Source organism: Theropithecus gelada, chromosome 12 (assembly GCF_003255815.1).
Source record: "Theropithecus gelada isolate Dixy chromosome 12, Tgel_1.0, whole genome shotgun sequence".
Lineage (NCBI taxonomy): Eukaryota > Metazoa > Chordata > Mammalia > Primates > Cercopithecidae > Theropithecus > Theropithecus gelada.
In genome coordinates, this window is record NC_037680.1 from 54276245 (window position 1) to 54297628 (window position 21384).

The following is a 21384-nucleotide window of genomic DNA, read 5'->3' on the forward strand; positions in this document are numbered from 1 at the left end:
CCTGGTGCACTATAAAGGGAAAAGCCAGCTGGTGATGGCCAACTACTGAGACAAGCAGAGGGCAGTGGACAGAGACTGGATCCCTGATCACATCATCTGGCTGCTGTGCCATCCCCAGAACCACCTCCTGGAGACTTCTAGTCATGTAAGTTAATAAATGCTCTCAGTGTGAACGACACTTGCCCTTGAATATTCTGTTACTTGCAGAAGTCACCCAAATTGATCTATAAATTAGATCAATTTCAATCAAAATCTATACAGAGTTTTTGTGGAACTTGCTAAGCTGCTATTAAAATTTTAGAGAAGAATGACAGGTCAAGAATAAGCAACCCAGTTTTAAAGGGGAACAGCACTGAGGACTTGGCCTATCAGATATCAAAATGCATTACAAAATTACAGAAATTCAGACAGATATTGGTGCAGAAATAAACAAATAGACCAGCAGGACAAAATTGTGAGCTCAGAAACAGACCCAGGTGTATATGGAAATGCTATAATTTTGAAGTGCCATTACAAAGTGGAGGCAAAACAGTTCTAAGACAATTGGTTATACACATACTGCTTTATACTCCACACAAAAACATAAATTCTAGATTGATAAAAAAGACCATGCATACCAAATGAATATAAAAAGATATACAATAATGCCATTATAACTAAAGGTAGATAAAGATTTTTATAACAAAACCTTTAAAGCACAAATCAAAAGGGAGGTTAATAAATTTGACACATTAAAATTAAAATATTCCACAAAACCAAAGATACCTGTTGAGAGAGGCAATCCACAAAACCAAGCCATGCAGGTCAGGACTGCAAGGCGTTAGTTCAGTTCTCAGGATTGTATTTGCAGTGAGCAAACCTGAGAGATGAAGTAACATCTTTCCCCAGACAAACACCAGGCTTGATATCACTCAATAAAAAAGGGATATATTTCCCAAGCACAGTGTTGTAATATGACCTCTTCTGTAATATGACCCAGTACACGTGCAGGCCCACACCCACCTGTTGCACTTGTGGACCTTGGAGAACATGGGGAACCAGCACTATTGTTACAGTTTACAATATAAGGTTTACATTTGTATCTACAAGTATATGCTCCATTGTTTTTTAGCCTTACTTCGATATTTAAATATGTTCAATACTCAATACCCATCTTATTTATCCCAACTTCCCCACTCATCACCTGCTTGGCTAGATTTCAAACTGCCATATTTTTCAGGAAGGGCTTCTTAGAACAACATTATAGTGCTCTTCTTTGCATGTTTGAAAATATCTCTCCACAGCTTGTGTAATTGTCTATGAGTTTGGCTTTAAATTTTGGAGTTAAAATTAGAGGGTCACATTTTTTTTTCCCTGAGGACTTTGTAGATATTGCCCATTGTCCTCTAGCACAGGAGACTGCGACTAGGAAGTCTAACATCAGAATGAATTTTCCTGCAATAGGTGCTTTGATTTTTTTGTGTGTAAATGTCAATATGCTTTTTCCAATAACTTTGAAGTCTATTAACACCAAATGTGTTTCAATGATAAGCAGTCGGTATCAATTTTGCCTGAAATGGTGTGTTCCTTCAGTCTGTAAATCCAAGATTGCCTTTATTTCAGTAAAATGTCCTAGTGTTATAATTTTGAATGTTTTTTTTTTCCTGTTCCATTTGCCATGTTCTCTTTAGAGTTGCCAATTATCCTTAGTTTGGACCTCTGTTATTCTGATTCCATTTTTATCATTCTCCTTTTTTAATGCTTTATTATTTTCCATTTTATTTTCAATTTTGTGTCCCTAGAAGTATTATTTCTTCTTGTTTTTAATGTAGTATTCCTTTCTGTGCAGCTACATATTTTTCTTCTACTTTTTTCTAAGCTCTACCAACCCAGTTTCTTATCTTTTATACTGCTTATCATTTATTCCTTAAGCATTTGTATCTCTTTCTTGAACAACTTTATTTTTCCTGAGAGATCTTATTATTTTTTATTTCATTTCATGGAAAACTTTAAGCGTTTTTCTGGTGTGTGTTTTTCACTTGGCTTTTGTTTTCACATCCCTTCCTACTTTTTTTCTTATAGTATCTTTGCATGAGCCCCATGCTGGTGGTTCTTTGTTGGGTGTTAATGTTTAAATGAATAATGGACAGGGAGGGCGAAGTCAGAGGAATGATTTAGGGTGGCTGCATTTGAATTTCAGTCTATTATCTTTGAGTGTTTTCTCACCAACACTCTGCTCTGAGCAGCCATTTCAGTTTCTGCCTGGTGAGAAGTCTCCTATGCTTACTGTGAAGTCCAATATGACATAGATATTTTCGTGTAATGAATTAGCCTTTAAATCTCTTCAGCTGGCCAAGATAAGCAGCTGCAGGGTGACTTGCCACTCATGTTCCCATTTATCCTGATACATCAACAGCCTTGTTTCCAGGATGACTTGTCTGCAACTTTTTTTGTTCCACTCACCCTGGCCACCCCTTCTGCCAATCTATGGCAGCAAGGAGGACTCAAGAAACATCCCTGAGCCTGCCCAGGCATCTGCTCTTACTGTTTCAAGCAAGTATACGTGACTTATTTTGGTGAACATTGTGCTCTGCCCAAGATGGCTGAAGGCAAGTAACCTCACTCAGCCTTTTATTCAATACTTCATCTTATCTAGTTGCTACTGAATTAAGCAGCCCTCCCAACCTTATATGAGGTGGAAGTGGAGTGATGACTTGTGGCATGGGGTTATGAGTACTTCTTTTGTGGATTACGGAGTTTGCATGTCTTGTCCTGGTGTTCAGATTGGTCTTTAATTGCTAAAAGAAAAGATAAATCCATTTAGCAAATCCTCTCTCCTGGCACCCTGACTTTTAAGTTTGTTCTCTTGCTAAGAGGTTGACTACCTGCCCTTTCCTTCCATGAGATGATAAACTCATGACTGTTCCTGGAAGAGAAGATACAAGAAAATATGACTCAAAAGGAGAAAATTTAAAGCTCCCTCAATTTAATGGTTGTGAAAATGTAATCTCATTTATATACCCATGTTTTGATAAAAACAGCTTTTTATATATGTTGTTTCTCCCCTTTATTATTCACCTAAAATTGTATCAAAGACATTGTTTCTATGAATATAGACATATATCATTGTTTTAAAACACTACATAGAATTTCATTATATAAATATATTGATATTTGAATTATTTACTATATGAAATATACTATATAGGACATATATAATATACTCTATATATAATATACTATAGTATATATATAATATACTATATAGTACTAAATACACTACTATAGGAATGCAATAAGTATTCTTATATACTCGGTTTGGTCTGGTCTCCATCCATTTCATTATTCTAAATTTTAAGAGGAGGAGTTGCTGGGTGCAAAGCCTATCCCTTTTTCAAGTTAAAATATATTTTCAGCTATTCGGGAGGCTGGGGCAGGAGAATTGCTTGAACCCGGGAGGCAGAGGTTGCAGTGAGCCGAGATCACGCCACTGCACTCCAGCCTGGGCCTCCAGCCTGGGTGACAGAGCAAGACTCCATCTCCAAATATATTTTACCAAACTGATGTCCACAAAAGTTATCCCAACTTAAGTTCCCACTATCAGTAACGAGAAAGTCAATTTTCTAATTCCCATACTCATACTGGTTATTACAATTATTTTCAAGCTTTACCAATCTGATGGCTGAAAAAAATCATAGAGCTGTTTGAAAGTGCTTATTCTCATCAGAATTGAATGATTGTTCTAATGAGCCTTTACCTACCAAATGAATAAAACATATTAACTGGTATTTTTGCATTTGATTTTTTAACATTAAATCTTTGATTCATGTGAAGTTTACACTGGCATTACAGAAATAAGGCAAAAAGCTGAGTACTCATTTTTCAATGTTATAAGAGGGCAAAGGATTATCTAGAACAGTGATCTGTAAACCCTTGTCTGCTAGTCAAATCTGATCTACTACCTATTTTTGTCAATAAAGTTTTATTGCAACACAGCCATGCTCATTCTTTATACATATTGTCTATGACTGCTTTTGCGTTATAATGGGCAAAGTTAGGTAGCTGCAATAGAGACTGTGTGACTTGCAAACCCTAAAATATTTACTATGTGGGCATTTACAGAAAACATTGCCGATTTCTGATCTAAGACATGTACTTAGTTCCTTCCTCTCACTGGTTAATACAGATAAAAGACTCCAGATTTAGTGAAATTACATGTTAACTTGTACCTTTCTCTGGTAGAGATACAAGTGATTCTCTCCAGTAGAAAAGATAATCTTGAAGGTTATAGTTTATGGCTTAGTTTTGTCTTTACCAGTGTTGTTTTTAACTTTGAAATTGTATCCTAACATTGCCCATAAATACCTAACTTCTCAAGTACTCTTTGGACTGATTTTAACATCATATTGGTTCTCTCATACATTAATGAGTTTAAAAAATCTTCAGCTTGCATTTGTTTTATATTTATATGAATCATAATTTTGCCTTTTATAAAAATTATATTTTTATAGATATGAACTAGAAATCCAGCTTCTTACGGTTCTTTTTTCCCCAAATTGCCAGCCATTTGCTTCCAAAACATTTATAGAATAATACATCATTCTCCCCATCTATCTAATTGTTACATATGTGGATTGAATACAAGATAACTAATTATAGAATATAATTTGCATATTGATTATAGATTTAAAAGTTCACAGATACAGCTATAAAAAAAAAAAAAAAAACATATTCTTTTTCTATAATTCAACTAAATTTATCTGCTTGACCCCAAGCCTGCTTATTGACAGAATACAAAAGAGATTACTCCAGTTAAATCCGCCACTTCAGGTTTTCTCAGTCATTTCAGATTTAAACTCATTTAATACTGAAATTTTCACCAAGGTGACCTGCACCTTTCCAGGTGCTTGGAAGAGACACGGCAGGTCTGCAGTCACCCGCTCAAGCAGATTGGCCTCTGTTCTGAGATAAGAAGGCCTTGCTGGCCCTCAGCATAGTCATTCCTAACACTGGATATGCATAAATATCCACAGCCCCTCCAGCACCAGGTCACAACCCTGTCCCTTCCTCATCCTGACAGCTAGGCTTCTTCAGGCCCCAGCCCTCCCTCTGTTAACGTCTGCCAGGAAATGGGGAAAGCTGCATTTGCCTCTCATGCTCCTTCGGGACTCTAGAAAAGCTGTCAGGCTCTCACTGCCTCTTAACGCCTCTGACATTGTCACCTATTTTTCCTGCCATGGTGTCTAGGGGAAGTTTCAACTCCCCCCACCCGCTCTCCAACGCCCACCACCATCACTATACGGAGAATTGAGTCTGGGAGCAAGGTTAGGAAGACTGATGACCTCACATTTCTTATTCTCCTCTCCGATTCTCCTCCCTTAGTCCAGGCAATCCAAGAATGGGATAGTCTACGGCTTCATCTATTCTCTTTCCATTCTACTGTTTTGTTCATAATTTTACGTTCTGATTCATTCAAGCCTTTAGGAAAAAGTTTTGGTTTTCCAGAATAACCCTGCTATAAATTTTATATTATTTATTTATTCATTTATTTATTGACTGATTGATTTTCAGAGGTGGTGTTTCACTATTTTGCCCAGGCTGTCCTTGAACTCCTGGGCTCAAGCAATCCTCCTGCCTCAGCCTCCTGAGTAGCTGGGACTGTAGGTGCATGCTACTGTGCAAAGCCCTGCTATAAATTTTAAAAGTCCATTTTGGAACTTAAAATTCCATTTAACTGTTCCCGTATTCTCAGTCATTCCTCCCCTGAAGTAACATACCACATGCTTGCTGTCAAGTTGGGGAGGGGTGTGGACAGGGACACTTCCCTTAACCCCTTGATATCAATCTTTTTTTCCTGAAATTTTTGCTTTACATTATGTAGATAATTATTGGTTATAACACACCTAAAAAATGGAACTAGCACTTTGCATAAGAAAAAGCTCTTTGGTGTTTATCATAAATACCAGGGGCATCAGAGGTGATGAAGACTGTCTAAGAAGCATCCTGCTAGTGATAGGTTCATTGATAATAAGAAAGAAAGAAAGGTCATAATTAATATGGAAAAGGTATAATTGAACTGTGGATTTGCTTGGTAATATGGAGATCTTATATGGATTCCTTTATTATTATAAAATATACTTATTATTGAAACATTTCCAGTAAAAATAACTTTGTCAAGTTTGAAAATCTTCTAATACAGTAGATTAGAAGGGTGGTCATTCTTGCTAATCATCTAACTTGGACTCGTTTTTATGGTGTGGTCTAACTCTTTGGCAAATGACCAAAAAAGTACAGATGATGGAAGCTGACATTGAATGTGGGGGCAGAGATAAACATTCTCCTGTTTATCCTGGCTTCTTCTCCTGAATGTGGCGTGACTGTTTCTCATCTCCTTTCTATAATTTCTACTGCACAACTTGGGTGGTGCACAGAACTGTGACATCTACAAGCCTAAAGTTTTGAGAAGCCTTTGGTGAGAAGTGTATTAAAGGAATGCCCAGCATTGGTAGGTTTTCTGCTGGGGATGCCACATAAATAGATACCTTTACCCCAAACTTCTCCTACCACCTCCACAGGCAGCAGACTTGCCAACAAGTCTTTACAGCTTCTGGAACAATACTGAACAGATTAATATTTTTTTTCACCTGGTTCACTTTTACTTTCAGAGTTCATCCCTATGGTGTTAGAGGGGCTCATTCTCACTATAAACTAAAAATAAAGTCCTACTCCAACTGAACAGACCCCTTCTTGGCCAAGGGGACCCAAGAAAAACCTTAAAAACTGAATTCCTGGCCATAAATGGAAGGAAAGTCAAATAGCCTTCTCATTATTTGCCCTCCGTTTTGGAGTTCATACACAGCTGAGCAGCATTAATGTTCAAATAGAGGTCATAGACTCATGAAACAGACTCATTCTGGCAATAAGATACCAAATTATAAACAAGACCTAACACATGTAAGGCAAAGAAGGGTTAAGTCATTCCTGCAAGCCACCAATCTTGCTACATAGCATCCTTACCTTAATTTGAAACATTCCTTTCTGCTGACTCTGAGTTTTAGATAGAGCCTTACTCCTTTAATCAATTGCAAATTAAAGAATCTCTGAACCTACCTATAACCTGTAAGTCCCTGCTTCAAGATATCCTGCCCTTTCAGGCCAAACCAATATATACCTTCCATGTATTGACGTATGTCTTTGCCTGTAACTCCTGCCTCCAAAAAATGTATAAAACCAAACTGCGATCCAACTACCTTGGGACCACTTACTCAAGGCTTCTTTTGTTTGTACTTCCCCTGGGCCACAGTCACTCATATTAGCTCAGAAAAAGCCTCTTTATCTATATAACAAACCTGCACATGTATACCTGAACCTAAAATAAAAGTTAAAAAAAAAAAAGGAGTGAGTTTCATATTTCAAGAGATGCTTTTCTGGAGGTGCTTTGAGGGACCTGATGACAGAGGAAACTTTCAATAATAAGTCTGTAAAACACACAAGGTAATAGAAACACTTATCCATTTAAAAAATGCTATTCTGGGCTGGGCGCCATGGCTCACACCTATAATACCAGCACTTTGGGACGCCGAGGCGGGTGGATCAACTGAGGTCAGGAGTTTGAGACCAGCCTGGCCAACATGGCAAAACCCCAAAAATTAGCTGGGCATGGTGGTGGGCACCTATTATCCCAGCAACTCGGGAGGCTAAGGCAGGAGAATCACTTGAACCCAGGAGATGGAGGTTTCAGCGAGCTGAGATTGCGCCATTGCACTCCAGCCTGGGGGACAGGGCGAGATTCCGTCTCAACAACAACAACAACAACAAAAAAAAAAAAAAAAAAAAAAAGCTATCTTGCCTTTACAAAGAATAAAATTTTGTAATTTCAAACAACATGAATTAGCTTGAAGGATGTTAAGTGAAATAAGCCAGGTACAGAAAGACAAATACTGGATGATCTCACTTATTTCTAAAATTTAAAAAGTTGAACTCATAGGAGCAAAAAGTAGAATGGTAGTTGCCAGCGGCTAAAAGTAAAAGTGAGTGGAGAGTTGTTGGTCACAGTGTACAAGTTTCATTAGACGGAAGGAATATGTTTTTGAGCTCTATTACACAGCATGGTGACTATAATTAGTAACAATGTATATTTCAGAATTGCTAAGAGTGAAGTTCAAATGTCCTTCCCACAAAAAATAAGTATGTGAGGGGATGCATATATTAATTAATCATCCCACAATATATACATGTATCAAAACATCACACTGTACACCATAAATACATAAAATTATTATTTATCAATTAAAATTTAGAACATTAGAATTTAAAAAATCAAAAAACCAAAACAAAACAAAAATCAAATATTTTACGGAGTTCGGTTTTTCCATCAATATCACTTTGGAGGGGGGTGGGTAAGAAAAGAGAAGATATAATGAGGAGTGTTCCAGAATTTTCTGCCCCAACATTAGTCTTAGAGTGTTCAGCAGTGATAGCAAAGAGGCCTTTTGAACTTTCAGTAGAATACCAGCCAGTGCTGTTATCGTTTGTACCATCTACCCTAACTAGATGGTGTTTTTTGACCACTCCTCTCCCTACTTCATACCATGAAGATATTGCTATTTCTACCGTTCCCTCCAGCTCTGCCCCTACATTCAATATCAACTTCCATCATCTATACTTTTTTGGTCATTTGCCAGAGTTAGACCACACCATAAAAACGAGTTCAAGTTAGAAGATTAGCAAGAATGACCACCCTTAGATGGTTTAAGTTGCTTTCATATCTGTTTACAAGTGAGCTAGCCAACAATGAGTTTGCCTGTGTCCAGATTCCAGCCTACCTACCCCTGACCCTCACCCCCGGCCACTTGCTCCCACAGGGACCTTGGGGTGGTTCAGATTATCCTGGAAGCCAAAGCCCCAACAGTTGCCCTTCCTGCCTTTGTTTAATGGGGGCTTCTCTGTGGCCCTGAAACCTGCCAGGTACTAATGAGCACCCCTACCGCTTCCCATCCTTTAAGGGGCTTTAGAGTCAGGCAGTGGAGGTGACTGGCAAGTCACGAAACTCTCTGAGCCTTATTTCCTCATCTATAAAATTATTATAGGGTGATAATAACACCTACCTTATAAGATGAGGATTAAATGAATGCAAATGTTTCACAAAGTTTCTGAAAGCACTCCATTAAGTATGGGCTATTGGAGTGTGTGTGTGTGCATGTTCTCCCAAGGTTCGGCTGAGATTTATACAGTCACAGGATACTTTCCAGGCTATTGTTTGTGTAAACCACACTGACTGAAACAGAAATAGCCCCAATCTCTGCTAAAATCTGGGGAAACACTCCTAAACATTTTAGACGTAGATTTTAAAAGAAACTCATTATTGTGAGTCTTACAATACTTATTATTGAATCTCCAAAATTTACCCTAAGGTTCTTATTCTTTGAGGAAAATAAACCTAAAGGCAAAGGGAATAATCTTTTGTAAGTAAAGTGTGGCAAAATAACATTCTGTCAGGTATTAAAGCAACTCTTAATTGCTAGACAATTCCTGATCTTTGAAGCAAGTTCTCAGCAAAGATATTAAATTGCTGCCAAGGGTTTAGACATTTAGCTTTCAAGAATTTAGACTGATGATGATTATTATTTCAATATTGTTGCTTATCTACCCAGCAGATTTCCCCCTGAAAGCCAAAGGGCTTAATAAAACCAGAAAGCTGGCCACAAATTGCCACGGTGAGGCAGCCCTAAGGTCCTGAATGAGATGCTTCCTTCTGGAGTGGCAGGAACCCCTGCAGGGAAGTGAACAGCGGCCCTCTTCACCTGGTAAGGCTACTCTGTGCCGGAATTCACAGGTTCACAGCAGCTGTGAAAGAACCTGGAAGCCTCCACAGGACAAACCTGCTGCAGGGAACAGCCCAGCAACGACCGGCCATTCCAATCTGCTCGAGTCCAGTTTGTCTGGGCTCCAAGAGCTAAGGGTACTGAATCTCCACTCATTTGTTTGCTTCCTCCTTGCCTTACGAAGGCCATGGAACATTGTCTGGACTGAAATCCACCCCCAGAAATGCTGAAGGCATTACCCTTCATAGGTAAATAAAAGTGAAACAGACACTAGAGTTTATCTTCTAATGGAGCTGTGTGAGGTTGGGCAAATCACTGAACCCCTTAGTTCCTTCATCTGGAATTACAAAGGCCTGGGATAGATCTAGAAAGTCCCTGTTAGCTTAAAGTCTATGTTTCTAAGTTGACTGAAAAATGATAATGAAATACACATAAAGAAAATAAACTCTTGTTTTATGAAAAGTTGCCTCATGATTGAAGAGTCAGGAAGAGAGTGATTCAAGTCAATTTCACAAGTTTAAATACAAATAAACTCAACTTTATTCTATTTACACCGTCTTCAACTTTAAAAGATAACAGATAACTTACTGGTGATTCGATGTCCTCTAGGAGTAAAACAGAACAGCGTTCACATTTCAGCAGAGTTTGGGCCCGATGCATTATTTTCTTGACAATTTTCTCCAGGTCAGTTTGTTCTTCAAAGAGGTCATTAACCACCTCTAGCAAAGCCTAGAAAAGATGAAATAGTTGTATTTAGGTGGATGTAAAACTGAAAAAATGTTGTTTTTCTTCCTTAAAATTTAATTTAGTCTTTGCTTTAATAAAATATAATAAATCTTTTTGTGTAACTAATTTTAAAAACTTTTATGATTGTTTTGATATATTTTTATCACTCAATTTTAGAATACATGCTTAAACTGCAAAATACAACTTGAGAATAGAGCTAGTTCTTGTAACAGGTTTGAAAATAAGTAACTCAAAACCTAAGCTATTGGAATTCTAGATTATTTTGAGTCTTAAAGGATGATGATTATAGGGGTCACTTGAGAGGCAGGTGTAACCAAGTCAACTATAACCCTTGTTTCTCTCACTATAGATTAGCCTTCTTCCTTACCAATATTGTTTTGTAAAATGTTGAAAATTACTAAAGAGCACCAGAGAAGACCCTTTCCCTCTTCACTGTTGATCTTCACTACAGATTAACTTCCCTCTTCTCCTCTCACACAAGGACTCCATGGCCATCACAGTGCCTTAAGATGGAATGTTAAATATACTCTTTTAAATTGGAAAGAAAATGAAAACCAGCTATAAAGAAAACAAGTTGTATAGAAAAGAAAACAAACTGTAACTAATTATATTGTTATAACTCATACACCAGCCTTGTATAGAAAATGCTGAAATCCTATTAAATTTCATTGCTTTGTGCCTATAGAAGCAAGAGTCTAACTTTTAACTTTGGAACATTTACCCTATTTCTCTGGAGTCCGCATCTCCTGGATTGGCCATTCCCAGCTTTTCACTTTAATAAACTCTTTAGAACTAAATTCTGATTATTAATATTTCAGTTTGACACAGGAATCACATAACCATTAGCTATAGGCATTTCTCCTCTCCTATAGTAATTTTTATGCAATGCAACTAGGTACAAACCCAACATTTTGGCTGGGGCAGTGGCTCATGCCTGTAATCCCAGCACTTTGGGAGGCCGAGACAGGTGGATCACCAGGTCAGGAGTTTGAGACCAGCCTGGCTAATATGGTGAAACCCCGTCTCTACTAAAAATACAAAAAAAATTAGCCAGGCATGGTGGCATGTGCCTATGGTCCCAGCTACTCTGGAGGCTGAGGCAGGAGAATCGCTTGAGCCCAGGGAGCAGAGGTTGCAGTGAGCCGAGATCGCACCACTGCATTCCAGTCTGGACAATAGAGTGAGACCCTTTCTCAAAAACAAACAAACAAAAAACAAAAACAAAAACAAAAAACAATATTTTATAAATAATGAATACCTCTAAAGCACATTGATTTCTGAAAATTACAAAGCAGCTCTTCCTCACTATCAGGAAGAAAGAGATTCTTGGTCAAACTTCAGACTTTTTCACTAATACACATCCCTTATACAACTCTGAAAGAATTAGAGAGGTGAATGCTAATTAAGGTTCAGATTCTTAAAAATATATATATATAAAATATATGTAATTTACATTTAGTCTTTGCTAAATATAAATATATAAATTACATATATAATATAAATATATATAATATATACATATCCTTCATATATAAAATATACCCTCCATATATATAAATAAATATATATGTACACACATACATATATACCCTCCTTAATTCCTCTACACAAGAGGACATACTGCTTTATCCCAAACTGTCCAGGAGAACATTTAGATATTTATATATCAGGAAAGAAACACATTAATTTTTTTTTTAAACAGCAGAATGAAAAGTACATGACTTAGAAAAAAATCTGAAGCTCTAACTTGAAAACTGTGTACTTATTTAAAAATTAAATTGTAGTAACCTGTGATTTTCTCCAGCTAAGAAATTAGCTGCAATTTTTTTTTTTTTGCATTGAAATAATGTTTGTTTGCTCAGGTCAGGTATGCATTTGTGAAAAATAAAAAATAAAAATAAACAATATTTGCTTGGAATTTTTAATGGCATGGATGTTTCCAGAGATTTAAGGATGGTAGTTTATGTACACATGGTAGATATTATGCTTCTGTCAGACAGCAATCAGAAAATTACACAGACAGCGAATTGCCCAGAGGGCACTTGATTCAATAGAATGTAGAAAGAGGTGCAATTTCAAGTCTAATCTCTCACAAAAGGATTTCATGAATTGTCAAATTCACACCTATTCATCATGGTGCTAATCATCATCTCAGGGACATGACTAATTTTCAACTTCAATAATGAATTTGATTTATCCTGAAACCACTGAAACGTGAAAATTTCTTCTCTGAATCTATTCAGGTAAAAAAGCATTTGAGTAGCTGGGCGTGGTGGCTCATGCCAATAATCCCAGCACTTTGGGAGACCAAGGCAGGTAGATCACATGAGGCCAGGAGTTCTAGAGCAGCCTGGGCAACATGGTGAAACCCCGTCTCTACTAAAAATAAAAAAAAAATTAGCCGGGTGTGGTAGTGTACACCTGTAGTCCCAGCTACTCAGGAGGTTGAGGCAGGAGAATCACTTGAACCTGGGAGGCAGAAGTTGCAGTGAGCCGAGATCACGCCACTGCACTCCAGCCTGGGTGACAGAGTGAGACTCCACCTCAAAAAAAAAAAAAAAAAAAGGCATTTGAATGAGTTAGGAAAAACATGAAATAAGTCCAGTTCACCGAGCAACTGAAAGAGGACCAAATATCCTAGGTAGGGTTATTGAAACCACCATTGCAAAATTATCGCTGGGCTGACCTAACCAGCTCCATTTTTCTTCTAATCTCCAAACTGTCCTTGTTCATTTCTGGGCATAGGCTGAACTAACTTTGGGAGGAACATAGTTTATAGTTTATTGTTTAAAACAAAGATGATAATAGCCCTTTCCCAAAACAACCTCTTTCTTCTCTGGGGACTAGAATGCCTTTGTACAACTAACAAATTAGCCACAAAATCAGAAATTATGGCTTAGGAGTCATACAGCTGACTCTTCCTAAACTGCTCCTCAGATCAGTGCTTCAGATATTTTGTAGACCCTGCACCTGATGGATCAGCTGGCACCACCCAGATCGATAAATTGGCTCATCTGATCTTGTGACCTTCCCGACCCAGGAGCTAACTCAGGGCAAGAGGACAGTTTCAATTCTCTATGATTTCATCTCCAATCCAACCAATCAGCATTCCCTACTCACTGGCCTTCCCCCACCCACCAAATTATCCTTAAAAACTCTGATCTGGGGAGACTGATTTGAGTAATAATAAAACTCTGGTCTCTGACACAGCCAACTCGGTGAATTAACCTTTCTCTATTGCAATTTCCCTGCCTTGAGAAATTGACTTTGTCTAGGCAGTGGGCAAAGTGAACCCACTGGGTGGTTACATTATCTCTAAAGAAAGACCGAACAGAGCTAAGGACCATATTGCTCCATGATCCCAAAGCAAACAGGAACAACAAAAGGTGAAAAAACTTTTAAGTGAATCTTGCTATTTGGCATTTGGACAGCAAATCTCTGTAAGGGGTCAATGCACAATAATTTCATGTTCAGATATTAAAAATCAGAATTTTCTGAGTAATTACAAGCAAAATGCCCTGTTATTAATGGGGAAAACATTATTTCTTTAATCATCTAGACTATTTCTTCAGATGGATCATATTAACTGAACAATTATTTAACTTTTCAATTTGTTGTGATTGCATGGAGAGAGCCTCTGGGATCCATATACAAGAACATTCACCTCAGAGGAAAAACTAATTGTGCCTTGAGTCTTGCACTGACAAATCACATTATAGTAATTTTATTGTTTCTAATTTAAAATTGCTGCTTTATTAACGAGTGATGAAAGTTTTACAAATAACAATGCAGACTAGCTCCAGGATAGGAGAAAAAGAGAAGAAAATCTGGGACATCTGTCAGGCCTCTGAGCCCAAGCTAAGCCATCATATCCCCCTGTGACCTGCACGTATACATCCAGATGGCCTGAAGCAACCGAAGATCCACAAAAGAAGTGAAAATAGCCTTAACTGATGACATTCCACCATTGTGATTTGTTCCTGCCCTACCCTAACTAATACGATATAGTCTCCCCCAACCTTAAGAAGGTACTTTGTAATATTCTCCACCACCCTTAAGAATGTACTTTGTACGCCTATCCCAAACTTGTAAGAACTAATGATAATCCCATCACCCTTTGCTGACTCCTTTTTCAAAATCAGTCCGCCTGTACCCAGGTGAAATAAACAGCCTTATTGCTCATACAAAGCCTGTTGGTATACTCTCTTCACATGGACTCACGTGACAATATCCAATTCAATAGATAATGGAAACATTTTACACAGTTGAATAGGTCCTGCTTCTTGATGCCAACTTGCCTTCCAGGAAACGGGTATCTGCTTTTTGTCCTTCCTTCTAGTGACCTTCTTTCGCTCCTGGGCGTGTCCTTGGAGCTTTCCATTCTCTCATCTACATATCCATCCCTAAATTAACCCAGCTAGATCCCTGGCTTTAAATAGCCTCTATATGCTGCTGGTTCCCAAATCTCAATCTCCAGTCCTGACATCTCCCCAGAACTTTAGACTCCTGTATCGAACCGTTTACTTGCCAGCTGTGCCAGCCACAAGTCTCTTTCACTCATTTCCCATATCAGTAAGCCCCGTAGATTTCACCAATTTTGGAGGAAGTCTGTCACTTCTCACTGCCCTAGTCCCAGCTATATTATTTTTTGACTTCAATACAGTTCTTCCCTAAGTTTTCTCACTGCTTCAGCCTTCTCCCTCCCTCCCCAGCCAGTTTATCGTCTCCAGGGAGGCCAGAGTAAACTCTACTGAAAGTAAGTCAGACTCAGCTCAAAATCGTCTAATGGCTTTCCATTGCACTCAGAATGAAAGCCAAAGCCCTTGCCATGCCCACAGGCTTTTCTACCATCTGGCCTGCCTCCACATCCTCATTTTATTTTTTTTCCCTTTCACTCCCCCCTTTCTCTCTGCTCTCTAAACACACTGACCAAGCTTTCTCCTGACCCAAGTCCTTTGTACTTGGTATTTCCACGGCCAGAAATGCTCTCCCCAGACCTTCATGTGGCTTTGCTCCTTCATTCGATTTAGCTTTCTGCTTATAGATCGTCTCCTTATAGAGACCTTTTTGATCACCCTCTAAAATACACGTTCTCCCAACCCAACCTTCCGCAACCCTTTATCCCTTTATCTCACTTTATTTTTCCTTGCAGTATTTATCGCTACCTATACTATGCAATTTTAAAAATGTGTTTTCTTATCTATTATCTATTATTCTCATGAATAGTAAGTTCCATAAGGGCGGGGATTTGGATAGACAGCATGTGAAAGGGAACTACACAATCAATACTTGTTGAATGAATAAATTAATTGTGCCATACACAAGAATGCAAAGATTAATCATACATGAAGCTTCCCTTAAGGAGTTCAAAATGTAGTTGGAGAGGTGGGACCTCCTTAAATATCATAATACAGTGTGATAAGTATTCATAATAGGATAGTGGTAGTAGATAAAAGGCAAAACCATAAGTGTAGAAAGGAAGATTAATCAGAAGGCTGAGCTGGGTCCTGAAGAATGTGTGAGGCAGACGGTGTGGTTGCAAGGAGTGGGATTGACATGAGGCATTGAAGGCAGAGAGATGAATACGGTTAAAGGTATGATCAAATGAAACAGATTGTTTGCTGGAAATTGGGGACTATATTGCTGGAGTGCCAGATGAAAGCAGGAGCATGGTAAGACATGGGGCTAAAGATGAAAAGAAGATCAAATCAGAGAAAAGATGTGGTATGCCATGCTAAGGACCATGGCTGTATTAGTCAACTCTGTTCATCTGTTTACTGATAAAAAATATCCATAAAGCATAATAATTAGCAAATGAAATTTTAATCAACTTGATGCCCAGATTAATTAAGGGTTTCAAACCCTTTTGAACATCGTTTTGTTAAATATATTTCTAAATTGTTACAGTAATCTTCCTATATTTAACATTAGAATGAGTATAATATAATTTAATCTCTATTTGATAATTTAGCATTTTTTGAGTACTAGACTTTGCCTTTTTTGCAACTTAGATCTGTAGCTCCTGAAGGTATAAGAGATCTCTCTAAGTGTTTCTTTATAATACTATAAAATAGTCTTTGCATTATTGTTCCAAGTATCTAGTGTGGGGCACTTTCAGAAACCCTTTCAATTTAAAAATTGTTTCAATCCAAAAATTGTTTCAATTCAAAAATAAAATCTGGGAAGTGGGGGTAAGATCATGTTTGTAACATAACTTGCTTCTTAAAGGAACTTAGTTGTAAAAGCATCACCAAATTGTGTTATTGCTTCAAAGCCATAAATAAGCAAGGATTTATCTGCGGCCTTACAGTATAAATGTGATATTAATTTTCTTTTTTTTTTTTTTTTTTTTTTGAGATGGAGTCTCACTCTGTCACCTAGGCTGGAGTGCAGTGGCGTGATCTCCACTCACTGTGACCACCTCCCGGGTTCAAGCGATTATCCTGCCTCAGCCTCCTGAGTAGCTGGGACTACAGGCACCCGCCACCACGCCCAGCTAATTTTTGTATTTTCAGTAGAGACAAGGTTTCACCATGTGGGCCAGGCTGGTCTTGAACTCCCGACCTTGTGATCTGCCTGCCTCAGCCTCCCAAAGTGCTGGGATTACAGGCATAAGCAATTGTGCCCAGCCAATTTCATTTTTAAAAGAAGCTTGTACCCCTTCCCCCAAATAACAACAGATAATTTGTATCCACTTCCATTTGGGCTTATTGCTTAAAGTGTATCTTCAACCACAGCCTTGCAGAATTATACAAATAAAAAAAGATTCCTGTACTATTCAAAGATCATTCATTGGCTGTTTTTAAAAGACATAATGACTTACAGAAACTAGAAAGAGAGTATTGAGGAGTGTCAACAATGTTTTTATTTACTCACTCTGCTTCTTTCATATTCTTTCCTTGAGGCAGCAAAGAGCTGAGCATTAGATATGGCGATTCCACAAAACGGAAGATACATCTGCATAACCTGGGACAAAGAGAGCAGTAAGAAAATTAAAACATAAAAACACTGCTACATCCTTCGCTAAATTCCACACTTCCTCTATATGCCTGATTATAATACTTTATTTGCATCTACAGAGATTGAGTACAGAGAGTTGTTGATACTAGTATTTTAACTTCAGAATGAATATTTTTCAAAGTTAACTGAAAGATGTTGTAAATCAGTCTTTAACTAGAGAATTCACATCTATGAAGACATAAAGTGAAGCAACAGATTATGAGGGCTGTGACATAGGAACTGTGCCTAAAGCAGCTTGTATTGCTTCTTGGATAAAAGAAGGATAAATAAGTAAACAAACTGTGATACACCTGGAATTTAAGGCATATGCCCATACTCACATTTGGAGGTAGGCAGGATATAAGTCAATTCTTTTGTTGGCATATGGCGTATAACATATGTATATGGCACACAATTCACATCTGTAGCAGGGATTTCAGCTTGATTCTAGACCTATCCGCTACTAGTTTTAAACATGCCTGTCAGGATGGGCCCAGTGGGGTCAGCAGGCCTGGCAACCTTCTGCAAAAGAGCTCTAATTGTGTCTGCCACTGGGTAGACATAACTGGACACAAATCATACTGGTGGGATGCTTCCGCAGAAGCCTGATGAGGAAAGGCTGGGAGCCTGTGATGGAGAAGTCCTCCTATGGGCAGAAACACCCAGCCGTGATGGGCCTACTCCTAACAAAGACTTTCTTATCATGGAGGTTTAGGCATAGGGATTTTTACTACTGCATTGCACTCTCAAGAAATTCATCTCCAAAGTCTCTGATTCCAGAGAGACAGAATGCGCCAAGTAAAAACTGAAAGAACTATTTCCGTAAATTCTTCACAATGTAGATGAAACAAGTGACATACTTGGGACTTCTCTAAAGCAAGAGGGAAAAAGCATGTTTATATCATAGTCTCTCTATGTCTCTCTTTCTGTCCTCTCTGTCTCTCTCTCTCTCACACACACACACACACACACACACACGCACGCACGCACACACACACAATGGTGCCCTAGGAAGAGGTACAAAGCCCTGGCAAAATAGAACAATTCCTGCTGTATCAAGCAGAGGGCAGTGCAGTGCCCGCTGTGGGTGAGGGATGACGGCAGCCTCACCAACTCAGGAAGCACTTGTGAGGCACCCGGGACATCCAGAACAGAATCACCTGGAGTGCAAGGTAATTACGCAGAGGACTTGAGGTGCACAAAAGATGAAGGGTAATTCACATTCCCTATCACTGAATGTCCTTATTAAAATCTTTCTTTGGTTACCTGGGCATGACCAACTCTGACCTACAGTCCTGGAAAGAATTTCAGAGCCATATAAAAACTAAAGCTATGACTTCATTTTTAAAGAAGATAGAGAAACAATGGGATCAGAATTAAGAAGAGGTACAAAAATAAATGATTTTTGCAGATGTTTTTGGGATAAATTCCTTTTCTGGATTTTCACATATTGCCTTCTGGAACTAGATGTTATTTCTGTTACCCCCTACTTTCCCCTTTCTTGCTACTCCCCCTCATGCCTTAGAAAGTTTGTCCATAAACCAAGATAAAGCTATTGGCATAAAGCTGCCAGATATTCCATCAGAATTTCCCTGCCTTTAGGCAGAATGGGACCACTTTCAATATCACCTACACATACAGCAAGCACTTTCCTTGTAGTTTTCTGGAAGTTTTGTTTTTGGCTCTTTGTTTTTTTCTGCCATGGAGACAGTGACTATAGCAGGGATAAAAGCAAGGAGGAGATGTGGGTTACTTATTTTAACTTTCCACTACTTATTTGTTTTATTTATTTTTGCCTTCAGGGGACAAATTTAAGGTGGTTGGTAAGTCAAGCAAGTAAGAGGGGAGTGACCAAATGAACATGTGAAATGTTTTCTAATATATCACAGGCTTGCTTCACTTCATTTGTAATTCCAATATTTACTGAGTTCCAGGTATTATGTGAAATTAAAAAGAATCTGAATTTTAAATCAAATAATCTTTGTTATTTTTACAGTTTTGCTGTATGAAATGCAACAAATCACATAAGCTCTTGAACCTTTTTCTTATCTATAAATGCCAGGTTTATGGTCTTTTTTGGTTCTAATCTTTGGTGATTCAAATAATGTGAAACATCATTGAGCTGCAATATTCTATTTACTAGAGAAAACAAAGAATTCAGTAAACATGCCTGTACCTTATTCAAGAAAAAATAATTTATAATAGTAATTGACATTGGCTAAGCCCTTCTGTCAACATGTCAGGCATGATGCTATGTGTCAGGGATGATGTTAAGCATTGTATATGCACTATATCTGTTTTATATTCACTTATGTTTTACCATTAATCCCAGTTTGCAGATGAGAAAACTAAGGCTTTAAGAACTTACCCAAAGTTCTTGGGAGATAATTCTCTATGGATATTTTGTGTTTCTGCACATGTGGCAAAGAGAGGCACTGGCTGTATCTTTTGGGAATGCTTATACAACGAACAGCCTTGGAAGATAGAGATACTGTCTCCTTTCAGAGCAAAGAACAGAAGTGTTTACTATCCAGTATAATAAAGACAATATCTCCCTCTAGACAGAGGTCAGGCAGGCTCACTGTTCATTATAAAAGATTTGGGTTGCTGACATTTGAGGTTCCTCTGCTGTCATGCAATCTACTATATGTGCTATTACTGGAGTCAGGGAACCAGCAAAAATGCTGATGCTCAAACTATTGCTATTGTTGTGAGTAATAAACTGTTTTTTGTCACTGATCCAGGAGTCTCATGTCTTCTGTCAGCATCCATGAGACTGTGGCAGACTAACTTGCTAGCCTGCATGTACAGTATAGTAAAATCAGACCGTTTACAAATCTTAACGATGTCACCTAGATAGTAAATGGTGAAGCTGAATTTAGAATCCAAGCAGCCTAACCCTAGGATCTACCTTCTTTTTGTTGTTGTTGTTGTTGTTAAAATTATTCTCTTTTATTGGTAATTCTTTTTTTTTTTTAATACTTTAAGTTCTAGGGTACATGTGCATAACGTGCAGCTTTGTTACATATGTATACTTGTGCCATGTTGGTGTGCTGCACCCATCAACTTGTCAGCACCCATCAACTCCTCATTTACATCAGGTATAACTGCCAATGCAATCCCTCCCCCCTCCCCCCTCCCCATGATAGGCCCCAGTGTGTGATGTTCCCCTTCCCGAGTCCAAGTGATCTCATTGTTCACTTCCCACCTATGAGTGAGAACATGCGGTGTTTGGTTTTCTGTTCTTGTGATAGTTTGCTGAGAATGATGGTTTCCAGCTGCATCCATGTCCCTACAAAGGACACAAACTCATCCTTTTTTATGGCTGTATAGTATTCCATGGTGTATATGTGCCACATTTTCTTAATCCAGTCTGTCACTGATGGACATTTGGGTTGATTCCAAGTCTTGGCTATTGTGAATAGTGCCACAATGAACATACATGTGCATGTGTCTTTATAGCAGCATGATTTATCATCCTTTGGGTATATACCCAGTAATGGGATGGCTGGGTCATATGGTGCTTCTAGTTCTAGATCCTTGAGGAATCGCCATACTGTTTTCCATAATGGTTGAACTAGTTTACAATCCCACCAACAGTGTAAAAGTGTTCCTATTTCTCCACATCCTCTCCAGCACCTGTTGTTTCCTGACTTTTTAATGACTGCCATTCTAACTGGTGTGAGATGGTATCTCATTGTGGTTTTGATTTGCATTTCCCTGATGGCCAGTGATGACAAGCATTTTTTCATGTATCTGTTGGCTGTATGCATGTCTTCTTTTAAGAAATGTCTGTTCATATCCCTTGCCCACTTTTTGATGGGGTTGTTTGTTT

The 21384-nt window shown here is 38.3% G+C and overlaps 1 protein-coding gene across 3 annotated transcripts in view; it reads right to left on the bottom strand.

The window, feature by feature from the left end:
• The window catches only part of PDE11A (phosphodiesterase 11A), a 501616-nt gene that overhangs the window by 273186 nt on the left and 207046 nt on the right, over positions 1-21384 (bottom strand). For all 3 annotated transcript variants that reach the window (XM_025405422.1, XM_025405424.1, XM_025405423.1), the window contains 2 exons: positions 17427-17516; positions 10392-10532 (listed from right to left, as the gene is read on the bottom strand). In XM_025405422.1, the coding sequence (XP_025261207.1) occupies positions 10392-10532; positions 17427-17516 (231 nt within the window). The remainder of the gene's footprint in view (positions 1-10391; positions 10533-17426; positions 17517-21384) is intronic.